General features: G+C 41.5%; 2 protein-coding genes and 1 long non-coding RNA gene across 3 annotated transcripts in view; 2 read left to right on the top strand and 1 right to left on the bottom strand.

Annotated features, from left to right (window-relative positions):
- The window catches only part of LOC127048267 (uncharacterized), a 426,185-nt gene that overhangs the window by 284,986 nt on the left and 120,846 nt on the right, over nucleotides 1-20,353 (top strand). The gene's annotated exons all lie outside the window — the stretch shown is intronic.
- Nucleotides 8,000-20,353, top strand: part of GRXCR1 (glutaredoxin and cysteine rich domain containing 1) — a 59,233-nt gene continuing 46,879 nt past the window's right edge. The window contains exon 1 of the mRNA XM_050947983.1: nucleotides 8,000-8,519. Within this exon, the coding sequence (XP_050803940.1) occupies nucleotides 8,124-8,519 (396 nt within the window). The 5' untranslated portion in view covers nucleotides 8,000-8,123. The remainder of the gene's footprint in view (nucleotides 8,520-20,353) is intronic.
- LOC127048374 (uncharacterized) lies at nucleotides 13,945-17,820 on the bottom strand. The gene is made up of 2 exons (XR_007773599.1): nucleotides 15,541-17,820; nucleotides 13,945-15,426 (listed from the first exon to the last, which is right to left on the bottom strand). It is a non-coding gene; the product is annotated as an uncharacterized LOC127048374 (long non-coding RNA).

Raw genomic sequence — 20,353 nt, 5'->3', positions numbered from 1 at the left:
AAGCATCGTGGGCCCATTTTGTTATGGGGGTAGGGAGGCAATGAGGGTATTTCTATAGTACAGCTGGGACTCTGGGAGTACTCCTCCCAGCCTGAGCAGATAGACTCATACTAGTGGGGCTCGAGCAAACGTGCTAAAATTAGCAGTGTGAATCTTCTGGCTATGGGGAGCTCAGGTTCTCAAGCTGACCTGGCCTTCTTGGTCTGAGCTAGTGTGACTAACTCAAGTCTCAGCTAGGGCTGCAATGGCCACACTGTTATTTTTATCATGCTAGTTTGAGCTGTGCTAGCATGAGTCTGTCCACCTGGGCTGGGAGATCTGCTCCTAGCTGCAGGCTTCCCTGGCACCAGGATTTCACCCAGAAGTTCCCAAAACATTTCACTTGAAGGATGCAGTGTTAAAAAGCAACATTTAGGGAAGTAATCCATGCTTTGCTAATGTATGTTTGACTGGTCAGAAAGAGTCATACCAGCACTAAACACCAATATTTCTTCTTGAAAGTTAAACATAATTAAACTACACATGTGGTTTTAAAAGATATAATATAAGTAATAACATAAACTTCCAAGCTACTATCGTTCAGGTTTTAAAACTATCTTTTAACAATCTTTCCATAACTTTTAGGGATTAGAATGAGACCTTCGTGCAGGAGTACATTATTCCATATTGACCTGCTGTTTTTCTTGAACCTTCTGCTGAAGAATCTGGCACTGCCCACTGCTGGAGACAGAATATTGAGCAAGAGGGGTCATGGGTCTGATCCAGTATGGCAAGTCCTTTGTCACTATCCTTCCAAAGCCAAACTCTCATAAGCCACTTGTCTTCACTTTCAATACCCTTCAATACCCTTCAAAGCCTATTTTCACCCTACGCATCATCCTTCCTTCGCTATTGACCCCTGCCTCTAACTGGTGCGTGATTCTGGACTCATATTGCCCTTTTGTTAAATTTTCACACAAGAACCTTTGCTTTGTCTCCCATGCTGCTCCACAAGCTTGGGAAGGAATTCTCTGTAGACAACTGTGAAGTTACCTCATTATCCACCTTCAAAATCCTTCTTAAAACTCTACTTTTCGGTGATGCCGCTACAAAAAACTTGACAACGGGTCGGCTGCTGATGTGCTGAGACCACTACCTCTTATGCTGACCAATATTGTCTCACTGTTTCCTGGTACTCCCTGTCGGTCTGTCTGTAGCCATCTGTTCTCTTATCTTACACTTAGATTGTAAGCTTTTCCAGGCAAGGACTGCTTTTTTCCTCTGTGTATGTACAGCATCTAGCACAATGAGGTTCTGGTCCATGAATAGCGGTCCTAGGCACTATGGTAATACAAATAATAAATCATCATCATCTGAGCCATTCAGGTTATGATCAACCCCCTCCTGCCTATTTTTCTTTTGATCATTTAAAAAAAGTCACAGCACCTTCATACTAAGATAAACATAAATATGCACACATACTTTTAGTGCATTTCTGATAGAGAGATAAGAGTCAGAAATAGAGTTTTAATTAAAATAGATGCCTTAGGCATGGCAATAACAAGTTTAATTTTAATGAGATTCTCAAATATTGAAGAATGTAGAGAGGAAGAGTAAAATTCAGTATGTAATATTAATTCTAAACATTTAATTAATTTATGGCAGGAATATGTAAAGTACATGTACTGGCAATATGCTGAGATGCTAATAGCTTGGGAATTATTGGGCAATATGTTTCAGACATTTTAATGTGGCTTGAAACTTGGTGGGATAATACACATGACTGGAATGTTGGTGTGGATGGGTATAGTTTGCTCAGGAAGGATAGACGGGGAAAAAGGGAGGAGGTGTTGCCTTATATATTAAAAATGTACACACTTGGACTGAGGTGGAGATGGACATAGGAGATGGAAGTGTTGAGAGTCTCTGGGTTAGGCTAAAAAGGGTAAAAAACACGGGTGATGTCGTGCTGGGAGTCTACTACAGGCCACCTAATCAGGTGGAAGAGGTGGATGAGGCTTTTTTCAAACAACTAACAAAATCATCCAAAGCCCAAGATTTGGTGGTGATATATCCAGATATATGTTGGGAAAATAACACCACGGGGCACAGACTATCCAATAGGTTCCTGGACTGCATTGCAGACAACTTTTTATTTCAGAAAGTTGAAAAAGCTACTAGGGGGGAAGCTGTTCTAGACTTGATTTTAACAGATAGGGAGGAACTCGTTGAGAATTTGAAAGCAGAAGGAAGCTTGGGTGAAAGTGATCATGAAATCATAGAGTTTGCAATTCTAAGGAAGGGTAGAAGGGAGTACAGCAAAATAGAGACAATGGATTTCAGGAAGGCAGATTTTGGTAAGCTCAGAGAGCTGATAGGTAAGGTCCCATGGGAATCAAGACTGAGGGGAAAAACAACTGAGGGGAGTTGGCAATTTTTCAAAGGGACGCTATTAAGGGCCCAAAAGCAAGCTATTCCGATGGTTAGGAAAGATAGAAAATGTGGCAAAAGGCCACCTTGGCTTAACCACAAGATCTTGCGTGACCTACAAAATAAAAAGGCGTCATATAAAAAATGGAAACTAGGTCAGATCACAAAGGTCGAATATAGGCAAATAACACAGGAATGCAGAGGTAAGATTAGAAAGGCAAAGGCACAAAATGAGCTCAAACTAGCTATGGGAATAAAGGGAAACAAGAAGACTTTTTATCAATACATTAGAAGCAAGAGGAAGACCAAGGACAGGGTAGGCCACTGCTCAGTGAGGAGGGGGAAACAATAACGGGAGACTTGGAAATGGCAGAGATGCTTAATGACTTCTTTGTTTCGGTCTTCACTGAGAAGTCTGAAGGAATGTCTAGTATAGTGAATGCTTACGGGAAGAGGGTAGGTTTAGAAGATACAAAAATAAAAAAAGAGCAAGTAAAAAATCACTTAGAAAAGTTAGATGCCTGCAAGTCACCAGGGTCTGATGAAATGCATCCTAGAATACTCAAGGAGTTAATAGAGGAGGTATCTGAGCCTCTAGCTATTATCTTTGGGAAATCATGGGAGACAGGGGAGATTCCAGAAGACTGGAAGGGGGCAAACATAGTGCCAATCTATAAAAAGGGAAATAAAAACAACCCAGGAAACTACAGACCAGTTAGTTTAACTTCTGTACCAGGGAATATAATGGAGCAGATAATTAAAGAAATCATCTGCAAACACTTGGAAGGTGGTAAGGTGACAGGGAATAGCCAGCATGGATTTGTAAAGAACAAATCATGTCAAACTAATCTGATAACCTTCTTTGATAGGATAACGAGCCTTGTGGATAAGGGAGAAGCGGTGGATGTGATATACCTAGACTTTAGTAAGGCATTTGATACGGTCTCGCATGATATTCTTATAGATAAACTAGGAAAGTACAATTTAGATGGGGTTACTATAAGGTGGGTGCATAACTGGCTGGATAACCGTACTCAGAGAGTAGTTATTAATGGCTCCCAATCCTGCTGGAAAGGTATAACAAGTGGGGTGCCGCAGGGGTCTGTTTTGGGACCGGCTCTGTTCAATATCTTCATTAACGATTTAGATGTTGGCATAGAAAGTACGCTTATTAAGTTTGCGGACGATACCAAACTGGGAGGGATTGCAACTGCTTTGGAGGACAGGGTCAAAATTCAAAATGATCTGGACAAATTGGAGAAATGGTCTGAGGTAAACAGGATGAAGTTTAATAAAGATATATGCAAAGTGCTCCACTTAGGAAGGAACAATCAGTTTCGCATATACAGAATGGGAAGAGACTGTCTAGGAAGGAGTATGGCAGAAAGAGATCTAGGGGTCATAGTGGACCACAAGCTTAATATGAGTCAACAGTGTGACACTGTTGCAAAAAAAGCAAACACGATTCTGGGATGCATTAACAGGTGAGTTATAAACAAGACACGAGAAGTCATTCTTCCGCTTTACTCTGCGCTGGTTAGGCCTCAACTGGAGTATTGTGTCCAATTCTGGGCACCGCATTTCAAGAAGGATGTGGAGAAATTGGAGAGGGTCCAGAGAAGAGCAACAAGAATGATTAAAGGTCTTGAGAACATGACCTATGAAGGAAGGCTGAAGGAATTGGGTTTGTTTAGTTTGGAAAAGAGAAGACTGAGAGGGGACATGATAGCAGTTTTCAGGTATCTAAAAGGGTGTCATCAGGAGGAGGGAGAAAACTTGTTCACCTTAGCCTCCAATGATAGAACAAGAAGCAATGGGCTTAAACTGCAGCAAGGGAGATTTAGGTTGGACATTAGGAAAAAGTTCCTAACTGTCAGGGTAGTTAAACACTGGAATAAATTGCCTAGGGAAGTTGTAGAATCTCCATCTCTGGAGATATTTAAGAGTAGGTTAGATAAATGTCTATTAGGGATGGTCTAGACAGTATTTGGTCCTGCCATGAGGGCAGGGGACTGGACTCGATGACCTCTCGAGGTCCCTTCCAGTCCTAGAGTCTATGAGTCACCTATATGCACTGGTTTCTTCTTTCCTATAAGTGTTGTTTCACAAACAGCACTTTTTTGATTATCTCTAAAATGTTGGATTTGATCTGAATGCTTAGATTTTAGTCTGAATTTGCAAAAACCGCCCTTATTCACCACTATGTTGTACTAGTTTTGGATCAGTGAAATTCCATTGATTTTCAATGAGGTTATAATGGCATAAATCGGGACAAACGTAACGTTGAGAAGTTACAACAATAATTTTAAAAATGCTTTCCCTCTTCTTATTTGCAGGATAATAGGGGTTTGGTGAAGTAATGTAGTGTCCTCTTATTGGGACAGTCTGCCTTACTTTTGGAGCTATGGAATTTGATGTATTTCAAACAGATAGTCCAATATGAAAAACACAGAATAGTGGGACTCAGTCTGCAAAATCCACCACATACTGTAGGATATATAATTTCTACCATGTCAATACAACTGATTTAAATATTAGGAGCTACTTTTCAATACATCTGAGATCAAAGAATTAATGAAGAAATACTGCTAAGTGTTTTGTATGCTATCTTATACACAATGTAAAATTGACTGTTCTCATTCACAGGGAATGGGAAATATTATCTCTTTTACTGTGATGAGGGAGAACCGAACAGGGATTTCCAAAACAAATCTCAGGAGAACCTCCCCCCACAGTATATTAGTAGTTGCAGGAAGAACAACAGCTTCTTTTAATGGAAGATCATTGGCTAAGTCTATCATTACATACATATTTCTCTGGTATGCCTGTTAAAAGCTGAGTTGTGTCACCTTTCAGTGTTATTTTCCCTGTTCATACCTCTATGGCTCTTAGCTCTCAACTGCTCTGACTAGAAGGACAGACTATCAATCTTAAATAGGTGGGAACTAATAAAATTATTGGAATATAAATAATAGCATCATTCAATATTTATTCATTATTGTAGTTAACTACAAATAAGGAATATTCAGTATTGCTGTAAATGTTAGTTATTTATCTGCTTTCATATTTTAAAGAGAGAGAAAGAGGCATTTATCTGTTAGCATTTAAAAAACAAGCCAAGAGTCTGATCACAATCTTTCACAGTTCCTAATCCTCTGGGTTTTTCAAATGTGAGAAATAATTTTTACTGTTTAGGATTATTTCTGAGGATGTCCTTGTGACTTTATGACCAATCACAACTCACCAACACTATTAAAATAGTGAATACTCACACAGTGAGCTGTTTACAATCATTTTGGTGAATAAAGTGGAAACATCTGAAGAAATTGCAACTGGCTCATGGATGTTTTTACACTAGATACCTAAAAGATGTCACCGACTTTTAAGCTGGTCTTCTTGATTCTTTTGAAGACCTTAGCATAGGTGGAACTGAAAATATTTGAGACATCCTACTGGAGTCCTGGGTGGTGGGGAGTTGCACCAATACCCCATCAACCTTTTACATCAGTAAAAGCTCAGTTCTGCCATTCTTACATTAAATAGGGCCTTACTCCACAAGTATTTTTATTGGTTTCAGTAGGACTATTTGTGGAGTAAGGTGCTACTCAACATAAGAGGAAGCCCTAGGTATTCATGGTTTGTTGTGAAGGGACCTAGCTTGCTCTGTCATTAAGTTGATCTTGCCCCACTTTTCTTTGTTTGATCACTGTTTGTCCAGTTTATTATCTTTCTCTTCTATCTTTTTCTCCAGACACCCTTGACCAAGCACATTGTGCAATTTACGTAACAGAATACAGACCAGCATTATTTTTACATAATTTGTTACTTTACATATCAGACTGTGATTGACCTTTTTCTTCTTTTCCATTTTGCTCTTGTACACCACCATAATCAAAAGGCCACCATCAACACACACACAGCCATAATTGTGCTTTCTATTCTATACTGTTGATACTGCATGGGGTTACATGAAGAGCAAATTTTGGATGAACCTATGACAGAGTTGATCAGCGGATCAAGAAAATGGTATTTGTAAACATAGGCACCGACTGTTGGTGCTCTGGGGCTGGAAAAAAATAGTGGGTGCTCAGCACCCACTGGTAGCACTGCAGATCAGCCCCTCCCTCTCATCCACCAATGCTTGCCAGCAGTTCCACCAATCAGCTCCTTTCCCTTCCTTCCAGTTCCTCCTGCCCACTGTGATCAGCTGTTCAGCAGTTCAGCAGCAAGCAGGAGGTGCTGGGGAGAAGGAGGAGGAACAGGGGGTGGGAAGAAGCGGGATGAGGTGGGGGCTTGGGGAAAGGGGTGGAGTGTGGGCAGGGCCTGGGGCAGAGTGGAGGTCAATGTCTCTGTTTGTAAAGCAATGTTTCCAGCATCCACCCCTCTCCATAATTGGAGCTCAGGATTTTCACCTGAAGTGTGGCATCTATATAATTCTTAAACACCTTCATTTTCGGTTTAAACTGATTTTTACTGTAAAATTCCTGGGTTTACAAAAAGTATTATTCAGTTTTATCTGATTTTCACCCTATTTTTGTATCATTCAAATATATACAAATAATGTATTTTATTAGGAAAATACAATACGTTGCATGAGATATATGTATTGCAATAATACATTATTTTGTGTGTATTTGCAAAACTGCCTGTTGAAATAAGGCTATATATTAGTCTAGAAGATATACAGAGTAAACAAACGGGCATGCATGCAGGCTCTAAAGTGCACGTGCATCTGAACATACTGATGAATCTCACGCCCATCACATACACCTTTCAAGCTATTAGCAATAATGGTTTAAAGATTTGACACACTAACATGGGAAGAAAGTGAAAATCTGTATCAGAATACATTTCAGAACACAAGGAAGTATTTGAAAGTTTAAAAAAAAACAAAAAAAGGAGAAAAGGAGGAAGTTAAGTGTACGTGCTGCAAATGCTATGGCTCTATTATGAAATGTAAATATTTGTAGGCTAATAGTTTTAAGCCTACAACAGTGAACTGTTTATTCAAATGAAAAGTTTTATTTGGGGATTAGAGCTGTATTGTTTTCTTAAGCTCAAAGGTGGCATTGTGTTTTGAGTTCTGTTTTAGTTCTGCAGCAAACCACATTAATGAACGGAATTCAAAGCATTAATCTACTGAATACCTTTCCCCCTGTTTTTCCGTCCACCAAAATAAACACCAATATTTATCCAGAAAAAGTATTAATAGTTTTTTGCACTGATTTTCACCTGTTTTTGTTGTTGTATATAAAATAAAAACTGAAAATGAAGAGCCCTAATAATTCTACACAGATGAACCCAGAGGAAAATTCTTCCTTCCTTTTTGCACTTTTCAACAAAGTTTAATTCACATAAACTCATGTAACTTATTATGTTTCTTAGAAGCTGATCTGAATTTTGGTTTCAATCAATTAATATTCTCTTTCTCTAACTGCTAGAAAACCCAACACAATGGCTCTTTAATATTTAATTGATGATATCATTTTGCACGTTTTAGTTTAAAGGTAACCATAGCACAAACCCATTCATTATTAACTGTAGAACTGCAGTGTAAGTTCTTGGGAATCCTCTTTCCTTTACACTTCAGTTTAATATGAGAGTTGCTGTCCCTGGAAAACAGTTCCGATATTGTTTTAAGTGTGACATGCTGGCCGTTACAGTCACAGTCTAAACCAGAACAATGTAAACAGCTGATACCAATAGATGGGACAATGCTTAAAAGCGAGCTGAAGACTGAAGGTGAGAGGCAGCTGAGGAAAGTCCGATTTCGAATTGCTTCCTCTCACAGTGGAAGAGTATTAAAGGAAGTGTATGCAGATGGAGAAACGGCAGACTCTTTGGATTCTGAATACACCAGTAGTTCAGAGACTGACCAAACCAGCAGACTGAGTGAAGCGAATGGACAGCAGAATGGACATTTAGGATCCGAGTGTGATGAAAATGAGAATGAGCAAGATGACTTGCTCATTTTAGTGAGAGCTACTAAAGAGAGGGGCTTTGGTACAAAACGAGTCAACATTCTAAGCAAAAATGGTACAGTCAGAGGAGTCAAACACAAAGTCAGTGCTGGTCAAGCCCTCTTTAACAATTTGTCAAAAATATTTCAGGTAAGTGAAGCAGCTTTGCTAATTGTGAAAACTCTCTCTCTCATTTACCCTGTGTCTCATCTTTTTCTCCTATTTCTTCCAAGCCTCTCTTATTTCTGAGTTCTTATACATCAGTATTCATAACTGTTGTCACTGAAGGCTCCTCTGTACAGGAGAGAATGCTTGTTCCTATACCAACTCCACAGCACAAATTGGTTTTGAAACTCTCTCTCAATATTTACCTCCCCTAGGGTTTGCTGGCTAAAAATGGATACTCTCTGCTTAGTATGTAAAGATCTGAAGTGAAAATATAACTGAAGAATTAATGTTCAGCTTCATTGCAAGCATTAAGAGTGATATATGGGGTTATATGCCATTTCCAGCCCTATGGTATCTGTTTTAACTGGTTTACCATGACATCTGCTATCCTTTCTCTATAAATATTTATACTTGTAAATTCTGTTGTGTTTAACCTGATAAGAAAGTCAAATTAGATGCAGAATACCACCAATGACACATCTCCTATTTAAAGTTTTAGATGAATGATATCTAGTCAGATGTCTCTCTTATTAAGGTCTATTTTTCACTAATTTGCTGGAAGGAATTGAAGATCCATATTTAAAATGGTTTCTGCCACTTTGTCCCCTTAGGCTGAAAACTAGATTTCTCGGAAAAATAAAATAAAACAAAATTGTTTTTTAAAATAGCTTAGATTTCATACAATAAAACTACAAAATATACTATTCACTAGTTCTACTATACTATTTTTGAATTATTAATGTTCAAATTGTGTTAGCATACGTGTTGTTATTCACTGTTTTCTAGAAGGCTTCAATGTCTAATGTGTTTATCATGATATTCAAAATTAACACATGCTAGTTTTAGAGCATCTATTGTTTTAGAAGCATTTGCGCAATATGTAAGAGGGATAGGGTTTTATGTAAGGACTTATTTATTGAAATGAAATGCTCTATTTACGATAAATCTCTCTCAGTTTTATGCCTTTTTCTTATTTAACAACCATGAAATCTTATTACAGTCACTCTTGCCTTCCTATCCTCAGGTATAGATCATAAGCTCTTTAGGGCAGGAACCAGGGGCCTAATTCTGCTCTCACCAATTTTATACCAGTGTAATTTCATTGACTTCAGTAGTCACTCCTGTTAAGTGCAATAAGATTCTGGTCCAGCAACCTTACTTATTTCTCTGAAATGTCTAGAAAGATGGCATTCAGGAAAGAGGAAAGGCTTCATAGGAAAAAAAAACTATACACAGAGAAGGTAGAGCAGACTCCTGGTTTTCATGTATTACTCCACTGGATGATATCATTGCCAACAAAAAGAAACTACTCTGAAAAACTGGAAAACACAGATATTTTAAACAGTTTGAAGGAAGCATAAGGAAAGGTCTCTGCACAACAGTCATCACAAATTCAAGGTTCAGAGTCTAGTAGAGAGGAATTATCTATTGCAAATGATTTCTATGGTTTGTAGTCTGCAATACTAATCGGTATAAATGTGGGATACCAGAGTGTGCAAAGGTTTCCTTTGAGACTGCTGGAGTCCTGTGTGAGATATGTTCAGATATCCCTCCTTATTAAAAATGGAATGGCATCTGCCTGCCTCTTGAAAAAGATTATCAATAAACATTTCTGTTGTTATTCCATGAGCTTGATCAGGACCGTCCCTTCCCCAACAAAAGAGTGTAGAAAGTAGAAATTTTGTGGTCAAAGATATGACAAGATAATTTTGTTTCTCTCTCTAAAGGATTTGCTTCAGCACCCTCAGGTCTATGGACCTTCTAGAGGGGCTAATGTTTAACAGCTGTGACTGTCTGCAGTTGTATTCTTTTCTCTACTAGAGAAGGAGCAACTAGCTGTATAACAGTTCAGTCAAACTTTTATGGAGGTTCCAATATCTGAGGTGAGATTCTGACATTGCTTGCATATTGATTCAGGCCACCTAGTCTATCTATCCAACTACACACTCAGCACAGAAGAAAAGTCTGTCCTGTCTCGGGGACTCTCTTTCTGCTCTGCCACCCCCACCAACATGATACAGTTCTGCAGCGATCTGGAAGCCTACTTTCGCCGTCTCTGACTCAAAGAATACTTTCAGGACAACACTGAACAGCGCACTGATTCACAGGTACCCTCCCACCAACAGCACAAGAAGAAGAACTCCACATGGTCTCCTCCTCAGGGTCGAAATGATAGTCTGGACCTATACATTGAATGCTTCCACCGACGTGCACAGGCAGAAACTGTGGAAAAACAACATTGCTAGCCTCATAACCTAAGTCGTGCAGAACGCAATGTGATCCACAGCCTCAGAAACCACCCTGACATTATCATCAAAGAGACTGATAAAGGATGTGCTGTTGTCGTCATGAAAGGTCTGACTACCAAAAGGAGGCCTCCAGACAACTCTCCAATACCAAATTCTACAGACCACTTCCCTCAGATCCCACTGAGGAATACACTAAGAAACTGCACCATCTACTCAGGACACTCCCTACACTAACACCGGAACAAATCAACATACCCTTAGAGCCCCGACCAGGGGGTATTCTATCTACTACCCCAGAGCCACAAACCCGGAAACCCTGGACGCCCCATCATCTCGGGCATTGGCACTCTCACTGAAGGACTGTCTGGATATGTGGACTCTCTACTCAGACCCTATGCCACCAGCACTCCCAGCTATCTCCGTGACACCACTGATTTTCTGAGGAAACTACAATGCATTGGTGACCTTCCAGAAAACACCATCCTAGCCACCATGGATGTAGAGGCTCTCTACACAAACATCCCACACACAGATGGAATACAAGCTGTCAGGAACAGTATCCCTGATGATGCCACAGCACCACTGGCTGCTGAGCTCTGTGCCTTTATCCTCACACACAACTATTTCAAATTTGATGACAATATATATCTCCAGATCAGTGGCACTGCTATGGGCATCCGCATGGCCACAATATGCCAATATTTTTATGGCCGACCTGGAACAACGCTTCCTCAGCTCTCATCCACTCACACCCCTTCTCTGCCGACGCAACATTGATGACATCTTCATCACCTGGACCCATGAAGTAGACTCTGGAAAAATTCCACCACGATTTCAACAGCTTCCACCCCACCATCAACCTCAGCCTGGACCAATCTACATGGGAGGTCCACTTCCTAGACACCATGGTGCAAATAAGTGATAGTCACATTAACACCACCCTATACCGAAAACCTACCGACCGCTATGCCTACCTTCATGCCTCCAGCTTCCATCCCGGGCACATCACACGATCCATTGTCTACAGCCAAGCACTGAGGTACAACCGCATCTGCTCTAACCCCTCAGACAGAGACCAACACCTACAAAATCTCCACCAAGCATTCTCAAAACTACAATACCCACACGAGGAAATAAGGAAATTGACCAACAGAGCCAGATGTGTACCCGGAAGCCTCCTACTGCAAGACAAACCCAAGAAAGAAACCAACAGGACTCCACTGGCCATCACATACAGTCCCCAGCTAAAAACCCTCCAACTCATCATCAGGGATCTACAACCCATCCTGGACAATGATCTCACACCTTCACATTCCTTGGGTGGCAGGCCAGTCCTCACCCACAGACAGCCTGCCAACCTGAAACATATTCTCACCAGTAACTGCACACCGCATCATAGTAACTATAGCTCAGGAACTAATCCATGCAACAAACCTCGATGCCAACTCTGCCCACATATCTACACCAGTGACACCATCACAGGACCTAACCAGATCAGCCACACCATCACTGGTTCATTCACCTGCATGTTCACCAATGTAATATACGCCATCATATGCCAGCAATGCCCCTCTGCTATGTACATCGGCCAAACTGGACAGTCTCTACAGAAAAGGATAAATGGACACAAATCAGATATTAGGAATGGCAATCTACAAAAACCTGTAGGAGAACACTTCAACCTCCCTGGCCACGCTATAGCAGATCTTAAGGTGGCCATCCTGCAGCAAAAAAATTTCAGGACCAGACTTCAAAGAGAAACTGCTGAGCTTCAGTTCATCTGCAAATTTGACACCATCAGCTCAGGATCAAACAAAGACTGTGAATGGCTTGCCAACTACAGAACCAGTTTCTCCTCCCTTGGTTTTCACATCTCAACTGCTAGAACAGGGCCTCATCCTCCCTGATTGAACTAACCTTGTTATCTCTAGCTTGCTTGCATATATATACCTGCCCCTGGAAATTTCCACTACATGCATCTGATGAAGTGGGTATTCACTCACGAAAGCTCATGCTCCAAAACGTCTGTTAGTCTATAAGGTGCCACAGGATTCTTTGCTGCTTTTAAAGTATGCACAGAAATTCCTGGGTCAATCTTGAGTTTAAGTTGTGGATGTATTCTTAAATATTATTTGGATCAGAGTAACTAAGAAATTATTTATAATGAAAAAAATTATTTGGGATCTCAAATATGGAATATGTGTGTGTCCGGTGATCACTAACAGTGGCTTCTCTTTGAGGTATACTGCCAGTTGTGGCCACATGATTTTGGTCGTCAACCTCCACATCAAATCCTTTGCTAACAACTACTAACTATGGCAAATATTCTCTAGTGTAGAGAAATGGCAGACTTCAAAACAAGTCATTTCTATCAGGAATTCGAGAGACTCCATATATGTACAGAGACAAGTGGGGATTTTGGTAAATGGAGCTTGGTGAAGCAGGCAAGCTGTTTTCATCTTTTATACTCAGAAGGACTAAGAATACCTGAGTCCAGCAAATCTTCTGGGAATTTTAAATGTTTCAGAGATATTTTTGGATATTGAATAATTTTTTATTCATGCTACTGAGTGCACCCCTATGGAAGTGGTGCAGCTAGTTCCTTCAAAAAGGCTACCTAATCAGACATGGCTCATGACCGCCATACCTTTAATGAATATGAGCAGAATAGATCTTCTAGGTGGGAAGTATTTCTAGATTAAAACAAGAATTTGCCTGTTGTAGAAGCCCAGTCTGAGAGAGAGAGTATACACATATATCCCTTGCTCACTGCTACAAGAACACTTGGAGCATCTCTGCCACAAGCCAGATAGATGGCTGATGATTTCAGCCATTTGTGAAAGAGTAACTGGGATTGACACCTCAGTTTATCTAATAACTGGCCCCTGTGCATACTTTTGGGTCCAACTGTATATTGAAATGCTCTGTAAATAAGAGGGGCCACAGCAATTTGACCAAGTGTAATCATAAACACCCGAGGTTTGAGGCAGGTATTGAAGGTGCTGAAAGATGGTCAAGATAGCACCAAGAAAGTCACTTTCTCAGCTTGCAGGGTGGGGATGCATGGTGTGATAGTGTTGCAGACACAGCAGTGCCAGAGGCAAGCAACAGTGGTTCGTTGCCTAGAGTGCTTAAGCGCCAATAAACACACCAGGGTGGAGAAGCAAACAACCAAATTTATTTGAGCTCAAATAAGGTGCCAGGGAGAAATAACAATCTCAGATCCTGCACCCCTAAAACAAGCAGTTTCTTCCTTTTATATCCCAGTTGTTTACTACAAAACTTTCTTGCTGACTAGCTGATCTTTCACTCCCCTGTACTTCCCCATCCAGCTGCAGTATCCTTTTTCAGTCAATCTTTTGACTTCCCCCTCTCTGCTGCTGAGACATGTATACAGTATCTTAAAACGACCTTGAACGTGCTCTAGCCTAGCTTCAATGTGTTACAGCAGAGAACTGGCTATTACAATCAAAAGCTAACTGGTAATACTACATTTTTGCAGCTATTAGTACATTAGGTTACACTAGGTTACACAAAGTGTTTAACATGGAGGAACATTGGTTCATTAAGGCCTACAGCAGAAGGGCTTCATTGACACTTGTGGTCTATCACCTTTCCGAATTACCTAGGGTTATGCCAGAGTGACACCAACAACTCCCTCCTTTGAGAATACTCAACAAACTTTTGGCTGAGTGTTCTCACATTTAAAGGATAACATGTGATTAAGCTCTAGGGAGCTGGAGTGCTTTACAGCAAGCAAGCAAGAGAAGAGTAATGATACACAACACCACACCAGTGAGCAGGAGGTGAACAATACCTTCCCTTAGTTCTTCCAGGTTAAGCAACCAGCCCCAGGGGGAATCAGAAATAGTAGGTTTCCTTTCCTGGGCCTTCCACTGTTCAAAAGCCTGTTTAGCTGACAGGATGTGCTTGTTAATATCCTGTGCGCTTTTTGGGACATAAGTACAGTATTCATCCCCTATAAGGGTGCACACCCCGCCCTGGGAAGCCACACTTCCACCCAGGAAGTGTCCACATATGTCTCCATGATCACAGATTAGATGGTATTCCTGATGTGTCTGTAAGGGCAGTGGGCCAAGTCTGATACTCAAGATTACTCCGAATGGCCATCAGCTGGTCATTCAGGAAATCCCGAATTTCTAAACATACTAGATCCCACTGCAATGCCTTTCCAGCCTCAGTTATATTTAATACCATTCCTTCTTGGTGTAGTACTATAATACACCTGTTATTTAACTATTCTTAGGTACTGTCAAAAGGCATTTCCATTAAGAGCATACATTATTAGTTATTGGAATGGTTTCAATATGGGTAAAATTTTTAGTAGCAGAACAAACTTTTGGGTACTTGTTATTTAAAATCCAATTAGAGAGAGCTATATATGCTGAGGGATTTATCCAAAACACAGGGCGCAGCCTGTAGAATAAACCCCAAAATCCATTCAATACCACATTTCCAAGCATAGGTCCCACAAATGTTCTCCCACCAGTGTATAATTCTTTGTTTCTTCACCAGGGTCAGTTCTTAATGTCCTTTCTAGTCAGGAATTCCTGGACTTTGGCAATTTCAGTGGAGCGAGTGTTCCTTCTTCTTTTCCAAAACAGTCGTGATGCAGCATCCTACAGGGCAGAGGTTACTAGCACATAACCCTGTAATGGTTTTGATTCTTCTAGAAAAATTCAAAGGCACAGTAGATCTGTTAGTGGATAAGGGAGAGGTTATTAGCACGTCACCTTGTACTTTTTCCCTGCTGTCCAAAAGGCACAGTGGAGCTAGAAGGTGAAATAGGCTAATCATCAGTAGGAGAATTCTCCCGATGTGGAGTGGGTCTTTTTGCAGTGAGAATCTTGGGTCCAAGCAGTCAGTCTTTGGCACTTCACAGCGGTCTTGGTAGTCAGCGGGACTTAATAAGGGCCTTTCCAGGGTGGAGCCAGAGCAGTCTTTCGTCGGTGGACCTTTACATCAATCCCGTCTCCTGGTTCCAAGGAGTGGCAGCGCTGCTAGGGTCTTTGGGTAGCACTTCTTTACCTGTGAGAAAAGAAACTTACACATTTCATTAGTGCCTGGCAGTGTTTTTCAGATCTCATAGCTGTGTGGGCAAATTCAAGCCCTCTTTTTCCTAGTTGTTAGCCAAGTCTTAACTGTGAGCAGTGTCCTTGAATGGAGTCAGTGTCTTATCTATAGCCTGAGCTTGCTAGCTAATTCTTTTTTTTTTCCCGTTAACTCATTCTGTGCTTTGTTCTTCTTCCTTTCTTGTCTTCTTTTAACCTGCAAAGGAAACTTCCACTTTTTACCTATACACCTTTTTCCCAACATTGAAGACATAAACATTGTCATTATACAGTAATTAGTCTTATTATTTAATATATGCCACACACACCCTTTTACTAAAATAACCTTATTACAGAGCTTTGGAGCAACAAGCCAGGACAAGCACACCCACTTTGAGGAGTTCATTAAATTTAACCTCTAGTCCAATAGCTTTCCACCATCCCCAGCCCTCTGGCTAGAAATTTGAGGTAGCCAGAAAGATCCCATATACAATATGGGGAGTGGGTTAACTTTTCATGTCCTTGCTTTCAAAGACTGTTGGTATGCAAATTTTAACAACAATTTTTGCAATTAACAGTTTGACCAATGAAGTTTCTTTTCCTTGAGGAAATGCATTAGACTTTAGTATATTACATTCTTCTGATTTACCCAAACACTTTGTATTCCAAGTTGAACAAAACAAGTATCTGCATTTTAATTTAACCTTTTTGTTTGATTTTAAACTAGACTATTTTATAAAAATATTAAACACAAAAATTCCGGCCACAAGACAAACACCACAAGACAGAATATAGAACACAAAACATAATTTCTATTGTGCCAGTAAATGCATGGTATGTTGAATGCTGTTCAGCTGGCATCAGTTTTCTCTGATTATCTGAAAGACAAAAAAACAAGAGGTCTACCCACCCTTTCTGGGCAGACAATCATCACTTGAAATATACAAATACCCTTGTTGACTTCAGGCAAAAACAGAGGAATTACCCCATATTTTCTTGTATTTGTTTCATAAGCAGCCCAGGTTTTCAATTACATAACACTGTATACATTCTTCAGCTAATTTAACTAAATTGTTCATAGCCAAACCAAATGATTGCAATCCAATAATTTCTTTGCCTGAATTTATTTACAAACATTTCACAGACACCAAAAACCTTTTTTTTCTTTAGCATTTTTACAAAGTTCAACTGCTGTTTTCTCCAGCAACTACAGAGTTAACTTCTCACTCTTCCTTAAATCACTTGCTTGTCTTCCAACAGCCACTTTTATCAACTTAAATCACCATTCCAAGTAAGTCCTGGGTATTTGAAACCCCCATGCTTACACTTACTGACTCCTTCCTTCCAATACACCCTTAAAGTTTTCCAACCTGTTTTCCAATCTCTCTGTCTGTTGCCTGCCTGCCTGGGCCCGATCCTGCTTTTCTTGCTGAACCGTCCCTTCCATGGGCACCAACTTGTTCCCCTACCAGTTTAGCTCGGAGGGTGGGCTTTTCAACTAGCCCCCACCCTTCCTGGTCTCTTCCCTTAAACATTCTTACTTACAAGACTACCCAAGTCCTCCTTCATGAGGCTTGTCACCTGGACAAAAACACATGGCCCATTGGGCAAAGGCCAGTTACTTAACATATAATTTAAAGGACTATTCTTAGAGGGTTTACCCAGAGACTCATTCATCTGTTTGACACTCAAACAGAAAAGAGAATTACACAGAGCGCAGAGGGAATTACAGTCTAAGCCAGACTTTCCCACTTCTATACACTGACCGCTACAGGGGACTGGACAGAAGGATCTCAATTCAACCTCAGAGCTTTCTCGCACACATGGCTTCCACTCGGAGGAATTACGAACAAGAGGTTCAGTTCCGCCCACACTCCTAACGTCCAAATGAACAGAGCAGAAAAACAACAGTAACCGGTTAAACAGAACAGAACCAAAACCTGATAGTGTTTCCTTATCCTATTAGGGCTCACTTTACTCATGCAATTCTCAACATATAACACCAACAGTACCAAGCAAAGCAAACACAAAATAACCAGGGTAAAACAAATAGATGGTGTAAAGTCTGCAGGGCTCCTCCATTCTTAATTGCTCACCAAACTGTGACAAATTTCTGTTACCAATCTATCCCTCATGTCAGGTGATCAGGCTGACACTACAGGATCGTTGGGGGAAGATGAAGAAAACACACCATATAACTGAATTTTAAAGCTTCATTAATAAAATAATAAAACAACAACGGAGAGTGTTGGGAACGCTCCCACATTACTCAGGAAAACATTAATGCCCCAAGCCCCTTTCATACCCACACATGTACGTCCAGACTGGCCACTTCTGTGTATAATGTTCAGAGGAGGGGGAGAGGTGGACAGGAGATTATCTTGCATACAGCTTGTCCAGAATTTCCAACATGCTTTTGCTCTTGGGAGGGCTGTTCTCTTACACCCTGGAATCTCCTGCGGCGTCTCTTTCAGAGATTCCAGTCCAGGTCGGCTGCCTGTGGCTTCTTTGGTGTCACCAAACCACACCGACTCCAGGGTCACAAAGGCACACTTACTGGACAGTTAAGCTTTGCAAATGTAATCTCAGTTCTGTAACTTGTATTGCCTTTGGTTCGCCTCTGTCTATATTTTTTCACAGCCAGCTGGGGCTGAAAGCAGCCCCTCCCTGCACCAAGCACAGTCCACGCCGATTCCTGACCCTGAATGCAGAGCAACCGCCCCCCCCTTCCATCCCTGGGCCAAGATGATTTTTAAATTAACCCGTTCCTTTCCTCAATAGACAAATTTGCTCACGTTGTGTCAGGGCTTTTTGGTGATTAAACGCTCCTCTTCGATGTATGATCTTATCTAGATTGAAGTACCTTCTAGTGGGCATTGTTTAGTTGGATTTTCACGCATGTAAATATTCCAATTCTCTAAATACCTGCAGGTTGTTGAACCATAATGTACGTACATGTAGTATGCTGGGGTACTCTTAGGGGGTAAGATGGAATGTTTAGACTGCCCCTCCCCCATTTTCCACTTACACACACAGGGAGGGTGCCCTGTCCGCGCTAGCGGCTCATAAACTAAGGATTTTTCCCTACAGGGTACTCACACAGGAGAGGCTAACGAGGATGGCCACGACCCTCCTACACCTTCCTTCAGCAAAGAGCGTCGGCTAGTCTCTGGGAGACGGCGCCGCTTACTCTGATTGCATCCAGTGAGATGATCAGACTGTCAGTAGCCCACACGGAAAGGAAAGGGGGAGGGAAGATGGGTACACACACTCCTAGACCCAGGCAGCTTCCTCACCGGACGATGCCAGGCCGAGTCAGCCCACCATGGGTCGGACCTCCTAAAGATCCACTAGTTACCGGGCTTGCATTAGAGTAGTCCTGGTCACGAGCTTCACAGGGTACTCTGGGCGTCTTCCGGTAACAGTCACTCATACTGGCCCCCCCCCTTTTTTTTTTTTTTTTTTTTGCAGCCACAACAGGGAGAGAGTGCACTAGGACATAGGGTCTCCCATTCCTAGACAGGTCCCTCCTTTGTCCCTGAACTATGCCTAACCTGCTTTTGGATCCTTGCACTCCACCAGACAGGGGGAAGAACAGGAGTTACGGTTTGTTTTTTGTTTTTGTTTTCTTTTTCTTTTTTTTCTTTAACCAGAGCTTTTCATACAAACAGTTTCAGAACCTACCTGTTCACTGACAAAACAGGAGTAATTGTACTGTAATTTACTGATCTTTCAGGTGGCCACCTTTCCTGACCCTTTAATTTGTACTGAGGCCAGTCCACTGTACAAAACCTTTGTAACCTAGTTTTGGACAACGGATCCGATCCAAACACCTTCCAGTTCTCCAAAATGCATTCTAGGGGGGAGCACCTTGCCTTCCCCACCTTGCTCTGCCCCTGCCCCGTGTCGCAGGTAGATGCTGGGCGTCCCCAGATCCTACCAGAGAAAGTCCGGACAACCGGACTGTTCCTACCTTATCCAAGGGACCGGTTCCTCACCGTCGCCCACAACTGCTTCTCCACTATTTGAGTGCGTTGCACCGTTGTGCCCTCTGGGGTCGCTCACACCGCGTCTCCGCCGAGGCCCCCGGTGAAGTCACCGGTGTGCACTGGGCAGGTCGGTCGTCACCGCGATCCGTTGACCTCCAGGAGGGATCCAGGCAAGGCTAATTTTCGCCTCAGCCCACCCAGGGATGCCAAAAACTGTTGCAGACACAGCAGTGCCAGAGGCAAGCAACAGTGGTTCGTTGCCTAGAGTGCTTAAGCGCCAATAAACACACCAGGGTGGAGAAGCAAACAACCAAATTTATTTGAGCTCAAATAAGGTGCCAGGGAGAAATAACAATCTCAGATCCTGCACCCCTAAAACAAGCAGTTTCTTCCTTTTATATCCCAGTTGTTTACTACAAAACTTTCTTGCTGACTAGCTGATCTTTCACTTCCCTCTACCTTCCCATCCAGCTGCAGTATCCTTTTTCAGTCAATCTTTTGACTTC

Source organism: Gopherus flavomarginatus, chromosome 3 (assembly GCF_025201925.1).
Source record: "Gopherus flavomarginatus isolate rGopFla2 chromosome 3, rGopFla2.mat.asm, whole genome shotgun sequence".
In the NCBI taxonomy this organism is placed as follows: domain Eukaryota; kingdom Metazoa; phylum Chordata; order Testudines; family Testudinidae; genus Gopherus; species Gopherus flavomarginatus.
Note: the sequence above shows the minus strand (reverse complement) of the source record. Positions and strands in the feature narration are given on the sequence as shown.